The sequence below is a fragment of the Astatotilapia calliptera genome, chromosome 3 (assembly GCF_900246225.1).
Source record: "Astatotilapia calliptera chromosome 3, fAstCal1.2, whole genome shotgun sequence".
NCBI lineage: Eukaryota > Metazoa > Chordata > Actinopteri > Cichliformes > Cichlidae > Astatotilapia > Astatotilapia calliptera.
Window position 1 is genome coordinate 31,412,428 of NC_039304.1, and position 24,598 is coordinate 31,437,025.

The 24,598-nt window shown below is 39.1% G+C and overlaps 1 protein-coding gene across 4 annotated transcripts in view; it reads left to right on the forward strand.

The window, feature by feature from the left end:
- The first annotated feature begins 4,133 nt into the window (after positions 1-4,133).
- Positions 4,134-24,598, forward strand: part of LOC113019245 (uncharacterized) — a 49,151-nt gene continuing 28,686 nt past the window's right edge. For 3 of the 4 annotated variants that reach the window (XM_026162810.1, XM_026162811.1, XM_026162812.1), the window contains exons 1-11: positions 4,135-4,309; positions 9,456-11,546; positions 16,229-16,290; positions 16,992-17,030; positions 17,159-17,425; positions 17,875-18,158; positions 18,567-18,784; positions 19,066-19,200; positions 21,634-21,732; positions 21,894-21,955; positions 22,045-24,317. In XM_026162810.1, coding sequence (XP_026018595.1) covers positions 9,825-11,546; positions 16,229-16,290; positions 16,992-17,030; positions 17,159-17,425; positions 17,875-18,158; positions 18,567-18,784; positions 19,066-19,200; positions 21,634-21,732; positions 21,894-21,955; positions 22,045-24,317 — 5,161 coding nt within the window. In that variant the 5' untranslated portion in view covers positions 4,135-4,309; positions 9,456-9,824. Of the gene's footprint in view, positions 4,310-9,455; positions 11,547-16,228; positions 16,291-16,991; positions 17,031-17,158; positions 17,426-17,874; positions 18,159-18,566; positions 18,785-19,065; positions 19,201-21,633; positions 21,733-21,893; positions 21,956-22,044; positions 24,318-24,598 lie in introns of all 4 variants that reach the window. The other variant, XM_026162813.1, reaches the window with a different exon arrangement.

Consider the following 24,598-nt stretch of genomic DNA (forward strand, 5'->3'; position numbering starts at 1 on the left):
TACAGTTTACCGACGGATGGGTACAGGACCTTGAAATGCACCGTGTAGAACGAAAGACCATCGTACATATCATAAGTTTACCAGTCTCACAAATCGTCGTCATAAATACACATTCGTTAACGTTTATTAATAGGACCTTTGAGCTCAATGGTAATTAATTAGTAGTGGAAATAATTTCTGGTACGCGTTACAGAAATGTAGCAGTGACAATAATACTGTATGCTGTAATCATACTGGGCAATTAGTGATACAAAACAACTGTTTTATCCTGTGAATAAAAGTATATGTTTTTGTCAATGTACCATAATAACAGAAGCGAAACACAATATTGTGTCAGGACAATTCACTATTTATGCACAATAAATAAAGGAGCATAGCGCGACAATTTCTGTTCAGCGCCAGACTTGCTTGTAACCTATATCACCAATTATGTTATGAAAATGACGTATTAACTACTACAAAACTCTGACCTTTGTGGAAATGCTTGGAGCAGACTAACCTGTGAGCTGGAGTGTTCTGGGACGTTATATTTGGTCTTTGGATGGCTGCAATCCAGGCCATCCGTCGGCTCTTTGTTACTTCGGAAACATGGCTCGAACAATTTCTCTTCAACGACGTAATCCAATAAAAACGATCTCTTTACCCGTCGGCTTCCCGTGGCTGTCATGCGACCGGCTATTGCAGTTAATAATACAACAGCTTCTTGACATTTTTGTGTTTCTTTTTATCGCTGTGTGACTGATTTCAATTGAAAGCCTGCGTTCGCTAGTACCTCTTGCCACGAGTTCCCAGAATCCTTTGCGGTTTTACCCCTGAATGACGTCACATTTTCAATCTCTATATAATATGCATGTTAAATTTTATATTTGGGGTGAAATATCAAGTCTTTTCAAGTAAACCGGTTCAAGTCCAATTCAAGTCCCAGGTCATTGGTGTAAAAGTCCAAGTCAAGTCACAAGTCTTAGAACATTTTTTCAAGTCAAGTCTAAAGTCATAAAATTAATGACTCGAGTCTGACTCGAGTCCAAGTCATGTGACTCGAGTCCACACCTCTGTTTCAAAGCCTTTACTTTAAAATATACGCCGTTCAATAGCTGAGCTTAATCTTACAGAGAATGATCAAAGCTCATGTAGAAACAAACAAACAAATGAACAAAAGATTTTCTCCTTCATTTCTGTCAAACAAAGCTGTATGACACGTTTCCAGTGGTTAGTATCATGGTTGCTAGGCAACCTGGGCAGCGCAACGCAGCCTTTTTTTTTTTTTACTTTATTGACAAACAACAGTATCAGCGCAACGGAGGCTAGACCGTCCCATTTCACAAGCCTTGCACTTCCGGCCTTAGCGGTCTTTGAGTACGCGGCCCTTGAGGATCGTTGAGGCTGCGTCCTTTAAGGCTGCAGACCCTGAATTGGGATACAGCCATAGTCTATTCCTCGTCCACACGTAAACACAAAAAAAAGTTTTAAAAGATCTCAGTTTTCGGTGATTCGAACGCCGTTCACGTGTGGACGAAACAGTTGCGTTTTCAAAAATACCCGTGTAGGTGCGGACGTAGTGTAAAAGAGTTAGTAGTTTATTTTATTAGTCCCTGTAATTTATTGCAGATTACTCCTATTTGCTTAATTGTTTACTAAATGTTTGAGGTGTGAAATAAACCGCAATGGAGCAAAATATGGCTGTGTGTGGTTGGAGGATGTGTTTGGGCGTGGGCGCGTGCACGCGCTAGGAAGGGGGGGAGGCGAACATTTTTCTTGTAAAACAAAGGGGGGTGTAGATAACCTGCTGTTAGTTTGGTATTTTGTCCTAATCCGCTTGCCGTACCTCCGTGTAGGTGTGTGTGTGTTTTGAGTGGTATAGGCGCCATTCCGTTATTGAATCCAAGCATGTAAGTTCTCTGCTGCTGTGCTGGTTAATAAAACCACGTTAACTGAGATTACTGCTTCATCATTATCATACTGGTGAACATACAACATGGTGTCAGAAGTGGGATAGCCCGGCGAGGGAGGACGAGTCCTCATTCCTGCAGAATCGAAGGAGGATCCTGAGTGCCTCAAAAGGAAATTCAGAGAAACGTGCAGCCCTCAAACCAATGTCACGATGGAAAGACACAAGTTCAACACGCGGAATCAGAGGACTGGCGAGACTGTTGAATCCTATGTAAGTGATTTACGGATTAAAGCAAAAAGCTGCAGATTTGGTGATCTGAGTGAAGAACTAATAAGAGACAGACTAGTTTGTGGCATCAACAATGACAATTTAAGGAAAGTGCTACTGCGTGATAGTGATTTAACACTAGCAAAAGCCATATCTGTCTGCCAGATTCATGAAATGACTGAAGAGCATAATAAAACACTTGCTTTTCCTCAACAATCTGCATCAAATGTTGATGTGCTCCAGCCCACATTTACGAGAAAGCACAGAGGAGATAACAAGAAAATACAAGGAGACAGGTCTGAAACACAGCATGTCACTAACTGTACTAACTGTGGGGGTGCTCATGCTGCAAAAAAGAGCAAGTGTCCAGCTTTTGGGCAACAGTGTCATGCATGCAAAAAGTGGAATCACTTTAAGAAACGGTGCAGAGCTGTTCGGCCTACCCAAAACGTAGCAAGACACAGAAAGTCAGTTCATCATGTGGAACCAGACCAAGCTAATGACAGCGGAGACGACACATTCTACGTTGATGGTGTAAATCTGCAATATGCAATCCATGCGACTGATGTGGATGTGGAACACAAAGAGGAAGTTTTTGTCACCGTGCAGATTAATGGGATTCCTGTTGAGATGAAGGTGGACACAGGTGCTAAATGTAATGTGCTTCCCAAGAAAACGGTTAACATTATAAGAGCAGATAAACAAATGAAAGCACACCCCAAGTCCGTTAACCTAGTAGCATTTGGAGGCAGCAAGATTCAAACCTCAGGTGTAATTAAGCTGCAGTGTTTTCTGCATGGGCAGCCACATGTGCTATCATTCTTTGTTATTAATGAAGATGTTCAGCCAATACTTGGACTATGTGCATGCAGAGAAATGGGACTTGTATCATTCAGCAATGACGTCCACCAATTGAGCATGTCTGCAGATGACCTGTCACAACAGCTTATCACAGAATACAGCGACTTATTTTCTGATGAGCTTGGGAGGTTGCCAGTCACCTATCGCATGACACTGAACCCAGATGTGAAACCAGTTGTTCGCCCAGCACATCGCATCCCTTTGGCCATGAAAGACAGGGTCAAGGCAGAGCTGGTCAGGATGGAGAAATTAGGCGTCATTACTCCCGTCTCAGAGCCGACGGACTGGGTGTCTTCCATGGTAGCCACCAACAAGAAGGGCAAAGATGAAATCAGGATATGCATAAATCCTCGAGATTTAAACACTGCTCTGAAAAGACCACACCATCCCATGCGCACAGTAGAAGAAGTGGCTGCAATAATGTCAAACGCTACTGTGTTCTCTGTTTTGGATGCTAAGAACTCTTTTTGGCAGGTGTCATTGGATCAAAAATCATCCATGCTAACCACCTTCAGCACTTGTTTTGGTCGTTTCAGGTTCCTCAGAATGCCTTTTGGTCTTAACGCTGCCAGCGAGGTGTTTCAGAGAGCCATGGAGCAGATATTCGCTGGGTATCCATGTGCCATCATTGTTGATGATATACTCATCGGCGGAAGAACCATGAAAGAACATGACGACAACCTGAGAAAAGTCCTTGATCGTGCCAGAGAAGTAAACCTGCGACTAAACCCATTAAAGTGCAAATTCCGGCTGAATCAGGTCAGCGTATGTCACCTTTTATGCTGTGATTATTATTATTCAGTATGCATTAAACTTTATGTCCGGTTGGGGATGTACTAAAGAAGGGGGATGTAGATAACCTGCTGTTAGTTTGGTATTTTGTCCTAATCCGCTTGCCGTACCTCCGTGTAGGTGTCTGTGTGTTTTGAGTGGTATAGGCGCCATTCCGTTATTGAATCCAAGCATGTAAGTTCTCTGCTGCTGTGCTGGTTAATAAAACCACGTTAACTGAGATTACTGCTTCATCATTATCATACTGGTGAACATACAACAGGGGGCCCAGCAAAAAAAGTTTGGGAACCACTGCTCTAAGCGATAGATTTGTGTGGAGAAAGCCAGATTTGAAGTTTATGCTTTTATTTTGAAGGGAGGTCTTATAAAGCGGAAGTCCGTTCCGCCTGCACGAGACGTCACACTAAACAGGGACAGTTTTTATTTGGACCCAAGATAAGAAAGCGGAGGACAACACAGACGCAATCAAAGCTGTTGGCTACGCATTTATTACGAACGGTATGTAACGGGAGCTCTTACTAAACACAGAGCGACATGTTTTTAATCTCAGTGGATGTGTGTACGCCGTTAGTCGTTTCAGGCTTAGCTAGAAGCTAACCTCAGTTAAGCTAGTAAAGGCAGCCTGTAAAAATTGCAGCAGCTACTGTTTGGAGAAACAGTTGGATAGCCGTGCTGCCATGTTTCATGCAGAGGAGTGCGAGCTTGGGATAATACTTTTAGCATCCATATGAAAAAGATCTGTTTGTATCATAAATGCTGCAAAATGTGGGCCGCATGTGCATGTTCTCTTAGATGGTATACAGTTTAAAACACTTTTCTTTTCTTTGTTAAAAAAAAAACATAAGAAGAGACTTGTATAGATATACATATGTATATGAGTGTGTATACCTGTGTACAGGCAAAGCAAAGGCCTAATTGCAAACAGGGGATTCCCAGGATTTTTAAAATGGGGTGGCACAGACCTCCCCTAAACCTAACCTAACAGCATGACAAGGTTTTAGTAATAAAAAACACTTTGTTAGGTTTAATTGTTTAAAAAAGCACCTGGTCAGGTTTTGATAACCAAAATAGCAAGTGATGTACAGATGGCAATTTTTTCTTTATGATTATGATCATCATAATCATAAAGGTTTTTTTCTTTCTTTTCTTTTCTTTTTTTTTTTTTTTACTGAGAACTGTAGTTGACAGGATATTTGACAGGGAGAATCAACTTTTCTTTAATGCAAAAAAATTTCATAGTGCATTAAGGAAATCTGATCACTTATTTTACTAAGTTACAGGGTCCTATTTCCCTGTGCACTGCTAAAAGAAAGAGATACAGATATTTAAATGAAGATTAGCTTGTGTACACCCACTTTTTACCACACATTTTGAAACATTTTGAAAATGTAGGTGTGTGGAAACGATTGAGCAGTAGCAATTAATGAGTAATTACTCTAACTTATAATTTTAACAGATAACCTTTCTCTTATTAGTCACCTTGGCCAATGTGTGATGTAGAGGAATAAGAGTATAGCTTGAAGAAACTTTAATTAACTCCTATTTAACATGTTAGCAATGATATTCTGCACTGAGAAGAGTCATGAATGCAGAACCATTAGCGCTTACTGGGTTTGATAACACAGGCAAGTTCCGCATGTAAGTTAACAGACTTTTCATTTTACAACTGCAATCTAAAGGTCTTATTCAACTTACTTTTGGCTCAGTAATATTCTTTCATCTGTAACGTAGATGTATTGCAAAGACTTCTCAGAGTAGTCCCTGCACATAAATTCAATAATTTACATATAGAGAGTTGTTTTTCAAAGCAAATACATGTAATTTAATTTCAAAAATGGATAAATATCATGAAAATTTAATTCAGATGAAAAATAAATGAAGGGAGAGGTGGTGTAGTTAGAGAGACAATGCTGTCTGTTATTGAGTTGGGCTGTAGTTACGTGGATTTGTATGCCTCAGCACACCTGGACCATCATGGGCCACCAAACCCGAGCTCAAGCGAACTGCTAAAAAACCCCACTGAGCGATCCAGAGAGAAAAGCAGCTGCAGGCAGCCTTTAGCTCCTCTAGGTCAGCTGCAGATACTGTGTTTTACTTCTTCTTGATTTGGAAAACAGACTAAAGTGCTACATTGTGAAAAACTGAATTGAAACATGATGTACATAGTGCTGAGTTATGCAGAACTGAATTTTAGAAGACACAACGAGTAGGAATGGGTTAATATTTTGTTTAATTATTAAACCAAAAACTTGTTAGGAAATATGGCTTTTTGAAAAGGTCACTTAGATGCAGCTTTGTGTCTCTATAGTTTACATTTTGAGTAAAGGTGTTATTTTGTCCTATGAAAAAGTTTGTTTGGACACAGTTTAATTTTTTTAATTTTTGGCAGCAGGAAGCTGGATCGAGTCTGTGGGCTGTATTTCACACTCTGTGCTCTAGTTTCAAGTTATTGACTTGAGGCACTTTTAGTCTAGAGTTGTATTTCCTGCATTTCTAAGAATCATTTAATTTTAGAAGTTGTGCATGATGTGTAGTATACGAGCACAAAATGTTAAGATGTTAAATACTTGCTAGATAATATCTGGTAATGTTATTTTGTAGCTTTTGTACTACTAGTATTATTGCTGTTGTTTTTGTTTGTTTGTTGTTGTTGTTTTTTACTGCTCCTGAAACGTCTTGTGAAATTGTTCAAGTCCTCTATCTTGTAGGCTGTCTGGAAGCATTTTTGTTCTATCCCAGACACACACATTCATTTTTATTTATTTTTAACCATTTTTAATATCCTCATTCAAATATATAATTTTTCATGAAGTTGGTAATCTCATCTCTCATCGAATGGATACTGGGACATTTTCCTGCACCAAAAACTTCACGGAGAGGAGTTTGGACATGGACATGTTTTACCACACCACAAAGTAAAGCTGGATTTACGGTCTGTCCGTACTGCATGTCAGATACCAGATTGGTTTGGCTTTCTCAGGCTGCAAGACAATGTCATCTGATGAAAATATGTGGACTGACTGAAGATGAGCCAAAAGCATGTTTTTTTTTTTTTTTGTTTTTGTTTTTTTTTCTTGCTAACCTTAATATTTTTTTTGTTTTTATTTTAATTTTTTTTGCATTACCACTTGCATTGCCTACCAGATCAACAAGGAGTGTATCGTTTGTTTTTCTTTGAGAAGTAATGTCTGGATATAATTTTTATTGAAGATATACTTTTGCAATCTTTTTGGATAATACAGTCAAAGGTTGGGTAATGTTTTCAAATTTTCTAAATGGCATCAGCATTTAAATACCTGAATGTTGATACACAACTTAGATTATAAGTGTACATACATTCATGGACATAAATGTCAAATCAATATAACGCTGTCAGTAATTTATGAGAAATGTAATTTTTTTCTGGGGCTGAATGGCTGCATAACGTATATTAGGGCTGCTCAATTAATTGAATTTTAATCTCGATTACGATCTAGGGTTTCAACGATCATTAAAAATGACTGAGCCGATTATTAGCCCCTCCCTCGTGCTTTACTCTCGCGCTGCTCCGTGTGGCAAACCGAGCGCACCTCTCTGCATTTCGAACACGTGTCACAACAATTAAGAGCAGCGGTCTCCAACCTTTTTTGCGCCACGGACCGGTTTATGCCCGACAATATTTTCATGGACCGGCCTTTAAGGTATAGCGGATAAATACAACAAAATAAAACTAGTACCGGTACCGAAAAAAAGGAAATTTATTCATAACACACGTGAAAAGACCAAGGAAAACCGAGTAAATGATTAAAAACGATAACAAAATAACGCTGAAAACCGGTTAAAAACCCTGAAAACTATACATTTCACACCTGAGCCTCAACTCTCGCGGCCCGGTACCAAACGACTCACGAACCGGTACCGGTCCGAGGCCCGGGGATTGGGGACCGCTGATTAAGCGGACCCGAGGGAAGCTCTGAAAGCTAAGCAGAAGTTATTTGGAGAGGAGAGTGACTGCTGTTGGTTGAAAAGAGAGGTAAAAAAAACTTCAGTGGTGTGAAAACGTTATGGGTTCACGGAGTCAGATGTGGATCAAGTAGACATAGTGTGTAAACTTTGCTACATTGTCGTAGCTGCACCACAGAGCAACACTGCAAAGTTCACTAAACATAGATGTTTACATTTTTCATTTATTTTTTATATTGCAAACATTTGCACTGTTATCAGTATTTGCACACTATTTTATATTATTTTTTTGACAGTCTTTAAAGTCATTATTCAATACATTGTTATTGTTAAATAAATATCGTCAAATAATCGAGATCTCAATTTCAGTGAAAATAATCGTGATTATCATTTTTGCCATAATCGAGCAGCCCTAACGTATATCTTTCATAGTAAAACAGTCAAGAATTTGGTGCCAAATATTTTGTCTATATTTGGGGTTTTCTGAAATGTGACCGTATACCTGCTTACATTTTAGTAGCAGTGAAAGTTTGAAAAATTCTGAACTTGTCAAGGCCAAGGTTATAATTGTGTCAGAAAGGTTTGGTTCACAGCACTCATTGGTAGAAGCTAATACACAGTAAAATGGGGGATTCCCAGGACATCACTGGAGATCTGAAGAGGATTATAGGAGTACACAAGTGAGAAATGTGTCTGAGCCCTTTCTAAACCATTGCAGATTCTGGCATCATCAGATGGAATGGAATAGAATAGATTCAATTATATAAGTCATTGGGAACTGTACATACTTTGTTAAGATTTGAAAAAGACCCGAAGGACACCATAAAAAGTTGGTTTGAAGAGTCAAAAACCACCAAAGCACAGCTCTGCCATGGATTGGGAGCTGACAGAAGATCATTGCTGAGCAAGTTTTACATCACCATTGACTGAGAGGCTGCGTCTGAAGAGAAAAACCACTGCAACAAAATCAATACTTTTAAAATCAGTTAATGTTGATAACCTACCAAAAGGACAAAGAAGACTTTGAGAGATTTTTTTTATGAACAAGCATTGAGCTGTTGCTGCCAGTGAAGCTGGTACATCGAATTAGAGTGGATATAATAATGAAAGAAACAGACTACTGAAGAATTCTTTAGCAACTCCCCAAACCATTGTGCAAAGTTTCGACAAAATCAGATATGTCAATAGGGCTAGTTTTGGAACAGGCTAGCTACTAAGCTTTTGGAATGGCCTTTTCAAAGTCCTGAGCTTCAGCTGATAACAAATTATGTGGACTATACTTGAAAGTCAGATTTTTGCCAGGGAAGAAATTATTTCAAACAAAGTGGTAAAATTTGCAAACAGAATGATACTACAAAAGCATAGGTGTTCTGAATGTATATGTAAGAAAACCTTATATGAATTCAATTTTGTGCACAGATAATTTTTTTTTACTCTTAAAAATGTACGTTGCACAGTCATTCTGCCCCAAAAAAGCTCAGTTCAAATTATTCAGTGATTTATAATGATGTTCTCTAAAGTACAAATTGGTTTTTAAATGTTTGTAGTCAATCTGCTGGTGGTAAATGAGTTTGCCTGCATTTTTTTTTTTCTGTTTTCTGACCTTGTTTTCTCTTTTTATCTGACCTTTGATGTTTGTGCTTCCTGTTTATTTCTAGTAGTAAAGATCCTGATATTGTAATGATAAATTTATATTTGGCAGGAAGCAACAGAGTGAACAAATCCAGACAAGACCTTCCAGATGGATTTCACCCATCCAGGAAGCTGAAGCCCACACCAGTTCAAAAACTTTTTTTTTTTAAAAATTTCTCAGTTTTGTAATTGCTATTGAAGATTTCCCTTCTCCCGCACCCAGGATCACCATCAAACCACATACTTGAAGTTCTCTAAAGGATCTCTCTACACACAAGACTTCGTGATTATGGTTGCCTGACTGAATGGTCACTTTGCATTTTGCACGAGCTCCACATTGACAATGACCTCCAGCATACCTACTTTGTAAAAAAACCAAAACAAAACACTCAAACACCCATTCCATTGACTGCTGTGGCTATCCTTGACTTTCTGAACCATGTCCCATCCCCTTCATAACCCCTATAATTTTGGGATAGAAAGTTCTGCGCAGTGTCGAAATGCGCTTAGCTCTTCTGGAGCATCCTCTGGAACTTCTGACACTACGTTGGGAACAATTCCTTCACTGCGTGCTTTTCCAGTGAGCTACACCCCCCCACAGAGTAGTTCTATTTTAGATGGAGGCATGAAGAGATCTACAGAAATGTATCTTGGTCAAGCCAGGACAGAGATGAGACAGCAGCCTGTTAACCAGGCCCCTTGCTTTACCAGCACTCAAGAAGACAAGTTTATTTCTTCAACTGCAACGGTTGCCTCCAGTCCAATGTTCTCAGCATCTCAAAGACACTCTGATTTTAAAAGTGGGCCTTGCTCCTTGGACTGGTCAACCTATAAGAAAGTCACTGAAAATGTTTCTTCTAGATTTTTTTCATCTACTTCACTGAGCTTCCAAGGCAGTGGTGAAAGAGAACAGGATATGCAGTCCATTCCAGGCTTAGGTGATTCTGACTATCGAATGCAAGAGAAACCTGTGCTCAATACTGATTCCAGTTACCCAAAGTACTCTTCACAAGAAGCTTCTAACATCCTTTTACGTTTTGGACTTGAAAAAGATGACTTGGAATATCTGATCTCCTACCCTGAAGACCAGATAACCCCTGGCAATCTGCCTTTTATCTTAAGGCAAATCCGCATGAAGAAGGCTGAGAATGTTAAACCTATTGTTCATTCAAAAGCCTGTCCTGAACCTCAACCCACCCCCAGCATGACCGTAATGGACAGGTTCAGAAGGGAAGGGATGCAACAGGGCGAATTGGCACAGATTATCAAACCAAGTAAAGTGATTGACTATGGACATACTAGCAAATACGCTGGAGGGTTTGGCAGTGATATAGGAAAGAGCAGTGAAAGTAGAGCTAACAGTAGTGAGAGTGGCAGTATGTTGCTCATGGACACTTGTGATGGTGACAATTGCAATAGAGAACCACTGCAAGAAGGTACGGCAGAGGTGAAAACCAGCACCTTGGTTTCTTCACATGACCACCGGGGTACTGTTTCCATTAATAGTTCAATGCAGAGCTATGAGCCTCCTCCAAGCAGGAATCTAACTCAACGATTGCTGACTCAGCCACACCAGGCATCTCAAGAAATCATCAGCTCTTTCTCTCTGCCAAAGAAAGACACAGACTTAAGACTTCTCAAATTCAAACCAGTTCCTTTGAAAGAACCAGAGCCAGATTGCCATTTGGCATTAAAAATCCAACCACCTCTCAGTCATATTGCACGTGGTGTGCATCCTGATCAACCTGGGCTTGTGCTCATCGGCAAGAAGGATAACAGCTGCACCAAGGATCAAAGTAAAAGTCAACAACAAGTGCCAAAGGTTGCTAAACCCATAAACAATCAGAAGATGCACCAAAGGCAGATGCAGCAGGAGCTAAAGAAACAGGCGGAGCAGCAGCAGGACCAGAAACAACCACCAGTGCAAATGGGACAATGCCAGTCTGCAAAACCAGCTACTCCTCTAGCACCTCAGATAATTCCTAAACCAGTGAACTTCGTTTATATGCCGCTGCCACTTTCCAGCACGCAGTGTCGTGCAGACAGGGAGCTATCAAAGGTTCTGCCAGCGTTGGCCATGATGCAAGACTATGCTGCAGCCACACCACAAACCTTTCCACATACCTGTTCTCTGTGTTTGCAAAAATGTACTGGTATGAAGGTGAGTGGAAGACCGTACTCTCTTCTGTCTCCATTTAGAACATTACGGGTATTTATTTCTGTCTATCATTTTGGTTAATTTTAAAAAGAACCAAAAAACCAACATTAATTTGTGAAACAACCTCCTTGCTTCCAAACTTTACGACTGCTTTTTTAAATGTAAATTTCTGTAGCATATTCTTCTGATCTGTTATTTAAGTCTTTCCACCTTGGACAAATACAAGACTTATGAAGTAAATGATTTCTGTCATATTTCAGTCTAGAAGAAAATGACTGGGTGTGCATCAGTCTGCTCATATAGCTTACTAGAGCTGCCTCTTGAAAAAACTGGAACATTTTATAATGGTTCTCAAACAACATCTTTATTCATATATGTTGACATGTCAAAACATGTCACTTAGGGCACAAGGGAGATTGCCAGATGTTGTATTTATGGGGAAAATAGTTAAGATTGGATTATCCGAGCTGCGTTAGTCTGAAAGTAATTCATAGTTACCCTTTTTCTAATTTAATTTAACAATAATGGCAAATTGGAAGTTTCTGCCCAACAAAAAGAAAACGATAAGTGAAGATGAAGAGTCTGCAAATCTGAGGAACATGAGCATCAGAAAGATGACTTTTCCCCCTAATTCATATTTAGTTTACAGCCATCCACTTAAGAACAGTTACTGTCTTAAGAAGAGTAGCAGTCATCTTGCAGTGACAGTCATTGGTTGAGATTGTGAAGCAAAATTAAGATGTTCTATAGTATGCTGCAAAAGTCTTGAGCCCCTTGCATTTCCTCTCCAAGGATCCAGAGATGCAATTGTTATTGCAAATGGTATTGAGCAATAGTTCTCCAGGCTTTATGAAGGACTTTCAAAGATTGTCTTTGGACATTGGCTGCTTTTTCACTCATTTCACTCCAGTTCTTGTACCAAACAATTTTCAGAGGAATGTTTTTTGTTTGTTTGTTAAACCAGTTAACACTGATCTATGAATGATTCAACCAATAAAAAAAATCCAGCAAGCCCACAGGTTGAACCACTAGTGTGTCTACACAAAACCGATAACTAGGCAACTAATTCTTTTTAAATTGTAATTTTACGCACTTTGTCAGCTTGTTGCAGAAATACATTTTTAGTTAAATACATGTAAATTGCCAAAGATAACACTTTCTGACCACTGCAGAACGTGTAGTGGTTTTGCGCCAAAAAGATGATTCCAAAAGAGCCATTAGCCAAAACCTTAGCATGTGTCCTTAAAATATTTTGAGAAAGCTGGACAAGTGCAAGAAAAGAGAAGTGACAGTATTGGAAAAACTATTTAAAGCAGATAAACAGTACCTGAAAGTCATGTCCTTCAGAGACAGGAAAAAAAAAAAAGACCTGCAACATGCATGTGGCCCTTCAGTTGAACAATCTCCTGTTCACTGAAGCCTCATCATGGTCTCAGTGGAAGGGTGGCTGTCAAGAACCTTTTTTAATAACATCTGGTGGTCAGAGGGCCAGGTGGCGCCAGTGTCCAGCAGCCTCTCCTCTGTCAGTGCGCCCCGGGGTGGGTGTGGCTACAATGTAGCTTGCCATCAACAGTGTGTCAATGTGTGTGTGACTGGGTGGATGACTGAATGTAGTGTAAAGCGCTTTGGGGTCCTTAGGGACTAAGTAAAGCGCTATACAAATGCAGGCCATTTAACAATTTACCATTCCAAATATTGGTATCCAGATGTTATTAAAAACTCTTGTCTTGCCCTCATAAAGTTTATTTCTATCCGATTGTTCAGTCTGACGTCACTAGCCGTGTCTGGGTCTAAACTCCGCTGCAGGTCCATATATCAAACGATCACTATGGCATTACTAAGAGTTGAAAAACTGTCTAAAGTCTTTCATCTTTAATAAAATGATCAGCGTTCTGCTCTACCAGGTGTAACAATTGAGTTTAACATAGAGCTGGGCGATAGAACGATAACGATATGTATCGCGATATAACTTTTACTCGATAGAGAAATTAAGCTATCGCGATAGACCTCGCCGCTCTTGTCCTCTTAAAAAAAAAAAAAAAAAAAAAAAGGGTCAGCCAATCCAAATTAAGTAGCGCAGAGCCGAACCAATCACAGCCGCAGCGTCACGTCGCGTGACTTGTTACGTACAGCACAAGTGCCAAGCCGCACGTGTGTTTGTTTGGGAAGCAGCCAGCGGGTAATGGAGCTAGCGCATAATGGAGGAAATGAGTGTGCCGACTAGAAAAATCAACCGAGTGTGACCGAAGAGAAAACAGATGATGGTTCCAATGCCGGAGAGATTGTCGAACGGAAGAGCCATAGATGTTCCGTAGTGTGAAGGTATTTCGGCTATTTCAAGTCTGACAAAAACAGAGTAGCGTGCACTGTAAATTGTGCCGAAAGCAAGTCTGGAAATACAATAAACTGGTGCATGCGTCACACTGTGCGCCACGTTATTGTTTCGGTGAAATGAATTTCTACAATCCTGTTACTGTTAATTCTACTCTCTGCAGTGTTTAAATGCTTACATATACACACAGTTACTGTCCGTCCACACATACGACTCGGTTCTGCTTCTATGCCCCAGCTTTGTTTACTTTTTCCCACCGAGGCTTCTAGACTTCTGATTGGCCAACATTTCTGCACGGTTAGGAATCTAGCGCCACCTGCTGCTTTGGCATGTTCATAGCAGCATTTTCCTTCATTTCTGCTTTTATGTGTGGACGGGATTATTTTTTAAAACGAAACGGAAAATCTCCGTTTTCAAAAATACCCGTGTACGTGTGGACGTAGCCTCAGTCTCTGACTGGAAGCGCTAATTCGTCATTCGGCTTTTGTCAGACTAAAGTAACTGTTAAAACTGTTTGAAAAGCTCAGCTATACAACAAGGAGAGATTGAGAATTTCCTTTTAGTTCTCAGTTTATTTGATATTGACAAAAGTTAGTCAGTTTTGTCTGTTCTTCTGTAAAACAAACTAAGATTTATTTTTAGAATTAATACTTTGTTTCTAAGTGGAATTGACAATTTAGTCTGTTTCATTTGTTCTATTTTGAAACTTAAACGCTTTAGCGGCTGCCTTTTGTGTAGTTTGCAATATTTGCCTTTATTTATCTGAAAAAGTCTCATGTTCCTTAAGTACATCTACCCTGTTGAACTTATTATGGGAAATAAATATTTAAATAAAAACAAGCTGCTGATAATTTCACATTTTACTTGTGAGCAACGGCACATTTAAATCTTACAAATATAGTTATTTGGCTTATATCGTGATAGATATCGTTATCGCCTGAAATGAAAAAAACATATCGTGATATGAAAAAATCTCATATCGCCCAGCTCTAGTTTAACATCCAGGCATCCATGAAAACGGAATTTATGACATTTAACGGAGTTAGAAGTTAGCAGGGAGTTAGCTCGCTAGCTTCTATCTAAATACAATATAGCATGTCCTGACTGCGGGGTTTTGGAAACAAATTAAAACGTACAGCTCTGTTATCACTTCCAGCATAAATGAAGACAGAAAACTAAACAGCAGTGACGTTTGTAGGGTTACTGAAGTTTGGCTAGCTGGTATATAATGATGTGCTACGTGACCGCTAGCGACACAGCTATGTTAGCATAATATAAACAAGCTAACTTTTTTCCACTCGATAAAAGTTAACGTGAGTGTTCTCGGTGGTCAGGAACAAATGTAATCGCATGGCAGGATGCTGTAAAAGGACCAAACTTCAGCCAGGAGAACAACTGAGACAATCCATCCACAATACGAGGTTAGTCATTCATATACTGCTGCATGGGCTGGGCTGTAGTTACATCCTAAGGTTTTAAAAACTGAGCTTAAATAAATGATTACTGGTAATAAAAGCAGAGGGAGGTCAACAGTGATCACTGACTGTTTTAGGAGCTTTTTGAGATCAAATAGAAGAAAATACGTAACATTAAACATGTTAACAACACAAAAGCCATATTAAACGCAGACTACTTTAGACCCGGAAGTAGGATTCGTCGCGTCATCACTGAACAACCGGATATTGCTTGCAGACTTTCAGTGAGTCCTTGTAGTTACTTCCTGTTTTAGTATAAATAAACAAGGGGTTCAAGACTTTGGCATACTACTGTGCTATAAAATAAAAAAAACCCAATGTGAGACCTTTAGAAAAAGGGGGATGGGTCTTCTTCTTTGACTGCCCAAATACCAATTACAGGTGGTTTTTTTTTTTTTTTTTTTTTTTTTTTTTTCCATCTCCATCCAGACCTGACCTCTGCTGAAATGACATCAAACCTCAGGACTCATTTTTATTGACACATTCACACATAGGACAGAAGAGACCTATGTTGCAGAATCAAGAGTCCTGCAAGACTTTTTACATTTCTGTATTTTTTTTGTTTTGTTACTAAATCCATGACTGTGGTCTTCCATGCCATCCTATTTGGTGTTGTTTATAAATATGCTAAATTATTCAATCTTTAAGGATTTTGTCTTTATAGATTTATCATACTTGTATGTACATTTATTGCTTTCCACTATGGCTTATGAACAGTCAGCTGATGTCCAAACTTTGAAAGAAGTCTAAAGGCTGCTGTGAATGCTAAGTACATTGGTTGTCAGATGGTTAGAAAAAACGTCACCCGAGCGGTTGTGGTTAATAATACTTTTGCTATGACAATGAGGCCCATCTAAAATGTTTGTTCTGACTACTAGGAATGGCTCCTTCACCAGAATACCAGCTTTCACCTTGACAACTGCAAACTTCTTCGGAAACGGTCAGTCTTTTCTTCTTTTAACTTTTTCTTTAACTGGGGATGTCTGAACACGTTTTGGCCTAACGTTTCAGTGGATTACTGAACAGAATGAGTGGTTGTAACGTTATAAAGTCTTTCGTAGCATTGTTCCTGATGCTTTGGAGTTAGTAGTTTAGATGGGTAGTATATCCTCTATAGCAGTGGTCCCCAACCTTTTTTGCGCCACAGACCGGTTTTTGCCCGACAATATTTTTCACGGACCGGCCTTTAAGGTGTCGCGGATAAATACAACAAAATAAAACAAGTACCAGTATCGAAAAAAAAGAAGATTTATTCATAAAACACCTGAAAAGACCCAGGAAAACAGAGTTAACGATAAAAACGACAACAAAATAACGCTAAAAACCCTGAAAATCATACATTTCACATCTGAGCCTCAACTCTCGTGGCCCGGGGGTTGGGGACTGCTGCTCTATAGCTTGTTGAAGAGGTAATCAAAATCAGTTTTAAAAATTGTAAGGTGAGCTACTTTTCTCAAGCAACATTGTTAATAGGGTTGATCTGCCAGGGTTAATTGATCATTCGAGAAATCATGCTTTTAAGATTGATTAGTAGTTGCAGAAATCTACATTTTTAAAACATTTGCTGTTTTAATAGATTTTTGATTTCCCTTATATTGTTATATATATATATATTTATTTATTTTTTTTTTTTTTTGACAGATATCCACAGTGGGATGGTAAAGTACTGACGTACCAAAGGTAAAAGTCTTTGTCTTTTGGGAAATTAAAAGTACAGCAGCGTGGCAGGGTTTTGTTTGTTTGTTTTTTTTACAGTTATTTATAGTTTCTTTTTATTTATTTTTTTAAACCTCTGTTGCTCTTATTAGTGCTTCAAATACAGGAAAGAAGTCCTCGTCCTCCACCTCTGGCAAAACTTCCCAGCATCGTCATCAGAAAACCAGGCGTGAGAGTCATTCCCGTTCTCGCTCACACAGCCCACGTCGCCGCCTTGGTTTGGATGGCAGAAGGCCTAAACATGGAAGCTATTTATGCTCTCGCTCAAAGAGCCCTCACCACCACTACAGCTCTGGGGAGAGAAGAGAGAAACTCAGTAGTAGATCACAAACGCCAAACAGCTCCAGACGTGCTCGCAGGTCCGATTTAAAAAAATAAAAATAAAAATAAATAAAAGATTTCCATTCCAGTGAATTGTATCATGGCATCAGTGTTAGGTTTGATCTTTTTATCCTTACTGGATTTGTAATATAAATTTTTCTTTGAGGTATTTCATTGGCAGTTTTGAAAATGTCCTTATTGAAAGGATCGAAAAGGGTCAAGAGGAGCAAAAAGGCATGTTGGACACAGTTCATGCCATAAATGTTCCACCCAAACCTAAAGCTTCAGAAAATAAGCCTGATGAGACCTTCAAGACTCCCAAAAGTGATATAAATGTTCAAGAATCTGCAGTTATGCCGGAAGACAGAGCAAGAAATGCGTCTGCTTCTGAAATGAAGCAGCAGACAGAATTAGCCAAAGCTGAGACAAAAGAGGCCAGTCATACTGAACCACTTTTTGAAAAAAATGTTTGATTCTTACTTTCTAGGTCCCGGTCTCGTTCCTTCTCCCCACGGAAGGACTATCTTGCCTCCTTGCATTATCAATCGCATTCAAGGAGCCGTGAAAGACGATCCTCACCGAAAAGGAGAGATGGGAAACAGTTACTACAAAAGAGGAGTGATGAAAGACGATTGCTGACAAGGAGACAAGATGATAAGCGTTTGCCACTGAGCAGAAGTCATAAGAGCTCATCATCAGAAAAGAGGCCTCAACAAAAGAAGTTGGACAGCAGTACAAAAAGACTTGCTAAACAGCTGCTGGAAACCACAGGTTTGGCAGTGTGCACATACATATAACTTAAAATATACTCATAATTAATACATTTCTCCCACTTCCAAATGTATGTTTTCATTGTCAAACATGATCAAATTCATACTCCACAGCATTTTCACTATACTGCTGTGGAGTATAGTGAAAATATTCTGTATGTATGTATGTGTGTCTGTGTGTCTGTCTGTCTGTCTATGTGATCCATAGCGACTAAGTAAAGCGCTATACAAATACAGGCCATTTACCATTTAACTTTAAAAAATAAATAAAATAACTACTGAAATTACAGAAATTTCACCTATCTCTGTTTTTTTTTTTTATAAAACACTCCAACTGACAGGATAACCTTCTCTGTTTAGACATATGAACCACCAAAGTGTGACTCTTTTTCCATCTTTGTCCTTCTAGGTCTCCACTCTTTGTCAAAAAAGTCTGACCTGGAGGCCATAGCTGAAACAATCGCTCCTGTCATACTGGCTGAGCTAGCCAAGATGAAGTCACCATTATCATTATCATCCTCTGCTTCTACATCCTCCTCCTCCTCAAAGAAGGCGAAGACCACCAAGTCATCTGAAAGTAAACCTGGACTTCATAAGAGTGAAGCAAGTACCTCTTCAAAGCCTAAGGTTGGTGTGTTTGCCAACAGTTAAGGAGTGCAAAGTAATATAGTTCCTTCTTTCATCCTCAACTTTTGGGTCTAAGGCACTGAGAAAATGTTTTGATCTGTGATAAAGGGAAAAGAAAGAAACAATTAAAAGAAAAGTTTTCCTTATGACTAACAGGACTCGTCGACAGACAAGGATGTGTTTGTCTACACCAAACAAATTATAAACGGAACTAGTTTCAATCATTCACAGTCAAGTCTATAGTTAGTTACTGATTTTTTTTTTTTTGTCTGTTTGCACAGGCTAGTAAATCTTTTACTTCAACAATGGTCAAATTACATGGGATTGTCGAAACTTTTTCTCATGAAGACGTGGTTGCTGCTGTGGAACATTTTGGAAAAACAGAGTCCATTGTACTGTACAGGTCCAAGCTAGAGGTATGTATAGTGGGAGTAATCAGCTGATATGTTTTTGCTATAAAGGTATGTGGTACATGGAGTCATGTGAAAAAGGAAGTACACCCTTTGTCATTTCTAAGCTTTCTAAGGAAGTGTGAGCATATGGACTATTTAGGTGTGTGTTAACACAATGCCAAGGAGGAAAGACATAAGCAATGATCTTAGATAGTCAGTCAGTTATTATTATCAGTCAATCTGTATTTTTAGGCTATTTATACCACTATTTGTAGTCCACCATTCTAAAGTTAGAAAGATTCTTCACAAGTGGAAAATATTCAAAGGCAATCTTCTCAGGAGTGGACGTTCTAGTAAATTCACCCCACAGTTAGACCGTGCAATAGTAAAAGTCCAGACCTCAACCTGACTGAAATGCTTTAATTGGACCTTATGAAGGTGGTACATATGCCCTTGACCTCAATGTATGGGCTCAAATTGTGGTCATAAATATTGTGTACTTGTAAATCAGGATTTGTATGTGTAAAAAGAATTTGTGTGTGTAACAAAGATTTGTGTGTGTGTGTGTGTGTGTGTGTGTGTGTGTGTGTGTGTGTGTGTGTGTGTGTGTGTGTGTAACAAAGATTTGTGTGTGTGTGTGTAACAAAGATTTGTGTGTGTGTGTGTGTGTGTGTGTGTGTGTGTGTGTGACAAAGATTTGTGTGTGTGTGTGTGTGTGTGTGTGACAAAGATTTGTGTGTGTGTGTGTGTGTGTGTGTGTGTGTGTAACAAAGATTTGTGTATGGACTTAGGCAAAAAACTACGTGAGAAAGTCTGCACTCAAGTTTCAAGTTACAAGTACGGATTTTGACCCTATTTTTCTTCCTTTGATCTGATTGGCCAATGTCATGTCAATCACAAATTTAACTATCCAATCAGAGAACATATGGGTTTGGCTGTTTGAGGGGTGCTTTTTTGAACTGCAGGTCCTTGAACGGAATAAATGCCCTTTTACATGCCAGCCCAGGTTTTCCTTCATCACCAGGAAAACAGTCTGTGGTGGTCTGAGTTTTGTGATTTTTGTGTCACAGGTTTACATGCTTAATACAGGGATCTCCTGAACCTTTTCAACAGCGCTGCGAACCTCCGGCGGGGGGGGGCAGTGTTGTGAAAATGACAGTCTTCACTAGTGGGGATAATTACAAAGCTGTCCTTCGTTATGAATGAGCATACATGTTTTTATTGAACATTTGAAGAACCAGCAAAAAAAAAACTCTTGAAAAGAAAAAAAAATTAGAGATAGAAACGACAAGGAGCAGGTGCATCTAGTACAGGTAGAGCTGCTGCAACAACCCACAGAGCCCAGCAGCCAGTGCAACAAATTCTGGATCCCTGGCTTTTAGTTAGCAGTTAGCATTAGCAGCACATGCTGCGTCCGATGTGAAAGGACCTTTATGCTGCGCACTGTGACTCACAGCAATGGTCCCGGGTCAGCCCTGACGTTGTGTTAAACTAATCCTAAAGTAATAATGGTATTTCTAACCACTGATATACCACAACTTTATCCTTTCAGCTGCTGAAAGTTAGGGGACCTAGCTTCTACCAGATATTTATATAGAGATTTTCCAGCTTCAAACTATTACCCTTCAAGGACGTGCAGTTCAAAAAAGCACCCCTTCGACAGCCAAACCCATCTGTTCTCAGATTGGATAGTTAAATTTGTGATTGACATGACATTGGCCAATCAGATCAAAGGAAGAAAAATAGGGTCAAAATCCGTACTTGTAACTTGAAACTTGAGTGCAGACTTTCTCACGTAGTTTTTTGGCTAAGTCCACACACAAATCTTTTTTACACACACACACAAATTCTTTTAACACACAAATCTTTTTTACGCACACACAAATTCTTTTTACACATACAAATCCTGATTTACAAGTACAAAATATTTATGACCATAATTTGAGCCCATATCAACCTGCTCTTTCTCTTTTACATGACTGAAAGTTTTACAATAACCTAACATAACTCTGAGTTACATAAACATGTATAGAAGTGCCCTTGTTCTGTTTTTGGTTATTGCTTTGCTGTTTGGTTGGGGATTATCCAAGCAGCAAAACATGCTTTTCATCCCAAAAAATCTCTTTTTATGAGCAATATTTGACAGTTCAGGCTTGTGTAAAAAAAACATGCCATTACATGATTTGAAGTGCTGTTTTAGAAGAGAAGATTTAAAAAAACAAAACAAAAAAACAACCTATACCTAATTAAAATTTAGTTTAGTTGATTGCTGTTATGTCTGCTTGTTTTTGAACCACTGTTTTGTGCTGGTCTTGGTACTGAATGTGAATGTGGTCTCTGGCTAATTTGCCCCACATGGTAAATCTGACCTTTAGTTTGTGAATATAGTGGGGACATAGTCTAGATGGTTGAAATAATCACAATGATTTCACTTTGTGTGTTTATTTGCACATGTAGGCAAAAGTGAATTTCATGAAAGAAGAGGATGCTCAAAAACTGAAAAAGTTAAAGAGCATCGACATAAAAGGAATACCAGTCACTGTTGTCAGAGAACAGGTATTGTACCTTTTCTGAGTTGTTTTTTAATTATGGTCAAACTGTCAAAACTTGGAATGTATTGCTGTAGCATCATTATACTGTATTTCTTTTACTAATTTTATTATGTAATTTAATATATTATACTTTTTCATGTTTATTCAAACTAAATCTGTTTACAGAATACTGTTACAAAGAAGCCTCTTCCAACCTTTTCCAAAAAACAACAGAAGCTTCCACCGAAGTAAGATATGCTTGACATTCAGACCTTCATCTCGATTGAGATTCTCTTTGTTCCTGTCATTTGCACTTATTAAAATCTTTTCTTCACAGAAAAATCGTCAAGTCAACTAAATCTGCTTCAACTGGAAATTCTTTTAAAAAGCCGTTGTCTTTGTCATCTGGAGACAAAAAAAATACAACAGGCAAACTTGTTACTAAAGCAAAAGTCTTGGTTTCCAAAGCAAAAAGTGTCTCAACAAAACCGATTTCCAAAACCTTAAAGCAAGGCAAAGTAGCTGCAAAAGGAGCTGTAAATGTTGTTCAAGAGAAGAAAGATGCTTCAAATCTTAAAGGTTGTAATGATTCCAAAAGTTCAGGAAAGCAGCAGGGTGATGCCGTCTCAAAACAAAGACCTGCCCTCAAAAGATCTGAAAGCAATGCTAAAAGCTCTGTAGTTGCATCTAAAGATACAGTCAAGGTGGTCCAATTGTCAAAAAAGACTGTGAATCCAATTAAAGGAACTGCAATTGTCACTCGTGCAAAGGTCTTAGTTGCCCAAGCACAAACGGCCTCAACTATCGACAAACCTCAAAGTCAATTACAACAGTTGGCTGCAACAGGAACTTCAACAACATTAAATGTGGAAGAAATTACTGTAAAGGGCACTAATGTTCAATCTAAAACTTCAGAAGATAAGCCTGGTGTAGAGACTTTAAAGCCACCAGAAATGGAAATGAAGTTTCAGCAGCCAACAGTGGTGAGTGAGGAGACAACCAAGGTACTTGAAACAAGAAATGCAACAGCTTCTGAAACAAAGAACCAGGCTGATGAAAAAGTTAATCAGAAGGAAAAAGAGGTCAAACACACTCAACTATTAGAGTCTGTGAATACAAAAGTCGTAGAGCCCATGGAAATTGAAAGTTTTTCCGGTAGCAAATGCTTACGAGAACCAGAGTCCTCTGAAATAGGACAAACACCACTACAGACTTTAGGGAGCTCAGCTCAAGCTGCTTTGGATACAAAGCAGACACCTGAAAGGATCGAAAAGGGTCAAGAGGAGCAAAAAGGCATGTTGGACACAGTTCATGCCACAAATGTTCCACCCAAACCTAAAGCTTCAGAAAATAAGCCTGATGAGACCTTCAAGACTCCCAAAAGTGATATAAATGTTCAAGAATCTGCAGTTATGCCGGAAGACAGAGCAAGAAATGCGTCTGCTTCTGACATGAAGCAGCAGACAGAATTAGCCAAAGCTGAGACAAAAGAGGCCAGCCATACTGAACCACTTGATTCTGGGAATAAAAAAGTGACACAGCCCACAGAACATTTTACTGACAGAACAACTGAACTAACCGAATCCAATAAGGATCAGACACCAACCAGCACAACTCAGATTACACTTGATGTATCTCCAACAAAATATCCGATTCATACACCACATAGAACACAGACTACCATAAAAAAAACAGAATCCTACAAGAATTCAGAGGTTCAAGAATCTGGAATAGTTCACGAAAAAAAACCCAAGATTCCTGAGACAAAAAATGTATCAGTTTCTGAAACACAGCAGCAGGCAAAATTGTTGAAAGTTGAGACAAAAGAGCCCAAACACACTGAGGATTGCTTTGAGGATACAAAGGTTCAAGATCCTGGATCTGCCAAAAATGATGTGGACGAGGCAATGGAAGTCGAACATTTTGCTGAGAAAAAGGCCTTACTAGCCAAATCGAGTGAGGGTCAGACACCAGCCAGTACAACCAAGACCACACCAACAATTGATCACCCTCAGAGACTGCAGACCAGAGCTGAGACAAAAGAGGCCAAACACAGTGAATCACTAGAATCTGGAAAAACAAAAGAGACAGAGTCCATGGAAGTTGAAAGCTCTACTGATACGACACAGACCATTGTCAAAAACACAGAAACTTTGGAGATTCAAAAATCTGCAACAGTGCTTGAAAACACAACCAAGGTTCTTGAAACAAGAAATCTCGCAGCTTCTGAAACAAAGCACCCAGTAGAATCTACCAGTGTTGATGTAGATGCAAAAGATACCAAACGTGCTGAATCACTGGAGATTGGAGCATGTAAAAAGGCCCTAGCAACCAAATTCAAGGAGAATCAACCTTCAATTGATACAGCTGACACCATACTAGATGCATCTCTACCCAAACCTTCGACCCCATTAAAGACACCACTAAAGACACCACAGACAACTATAAAAATGCCATCCTCATCACAGATCCGACAGAGTGTGATGCCAGATCCAGAGTCCACAACTGCACTAGGACAAAAAATCCTGCAAATGTCAGGAAGTTCAACTGAAGCTGCCCTGGAGGCAAAGCAGACGGTTCAGAGTGTGAACACAGTCGCACAGCAAAAAGGTATGTTTGATACCATTAAGCTTGTGAAACTGAAACTCTATATTTTAGGAATAAGTAAGGTAACAGTTAGGCACCATTATTAGCATTATTAGTTGTGACTTTAGTATTGCATGGAATATGTAGGACAGTGTTATTGGAGACACAAAATACAGGTTGTGTCTTTGTTACTGATAATGAAAAAACATACACTCATGTTGAAAAATAGTTTTCACAGGACTGAATGCATTTCTATGAACACATTCCTACTGAGTTTGCTGCCATTTCTTTAGTTTATGTCTGCC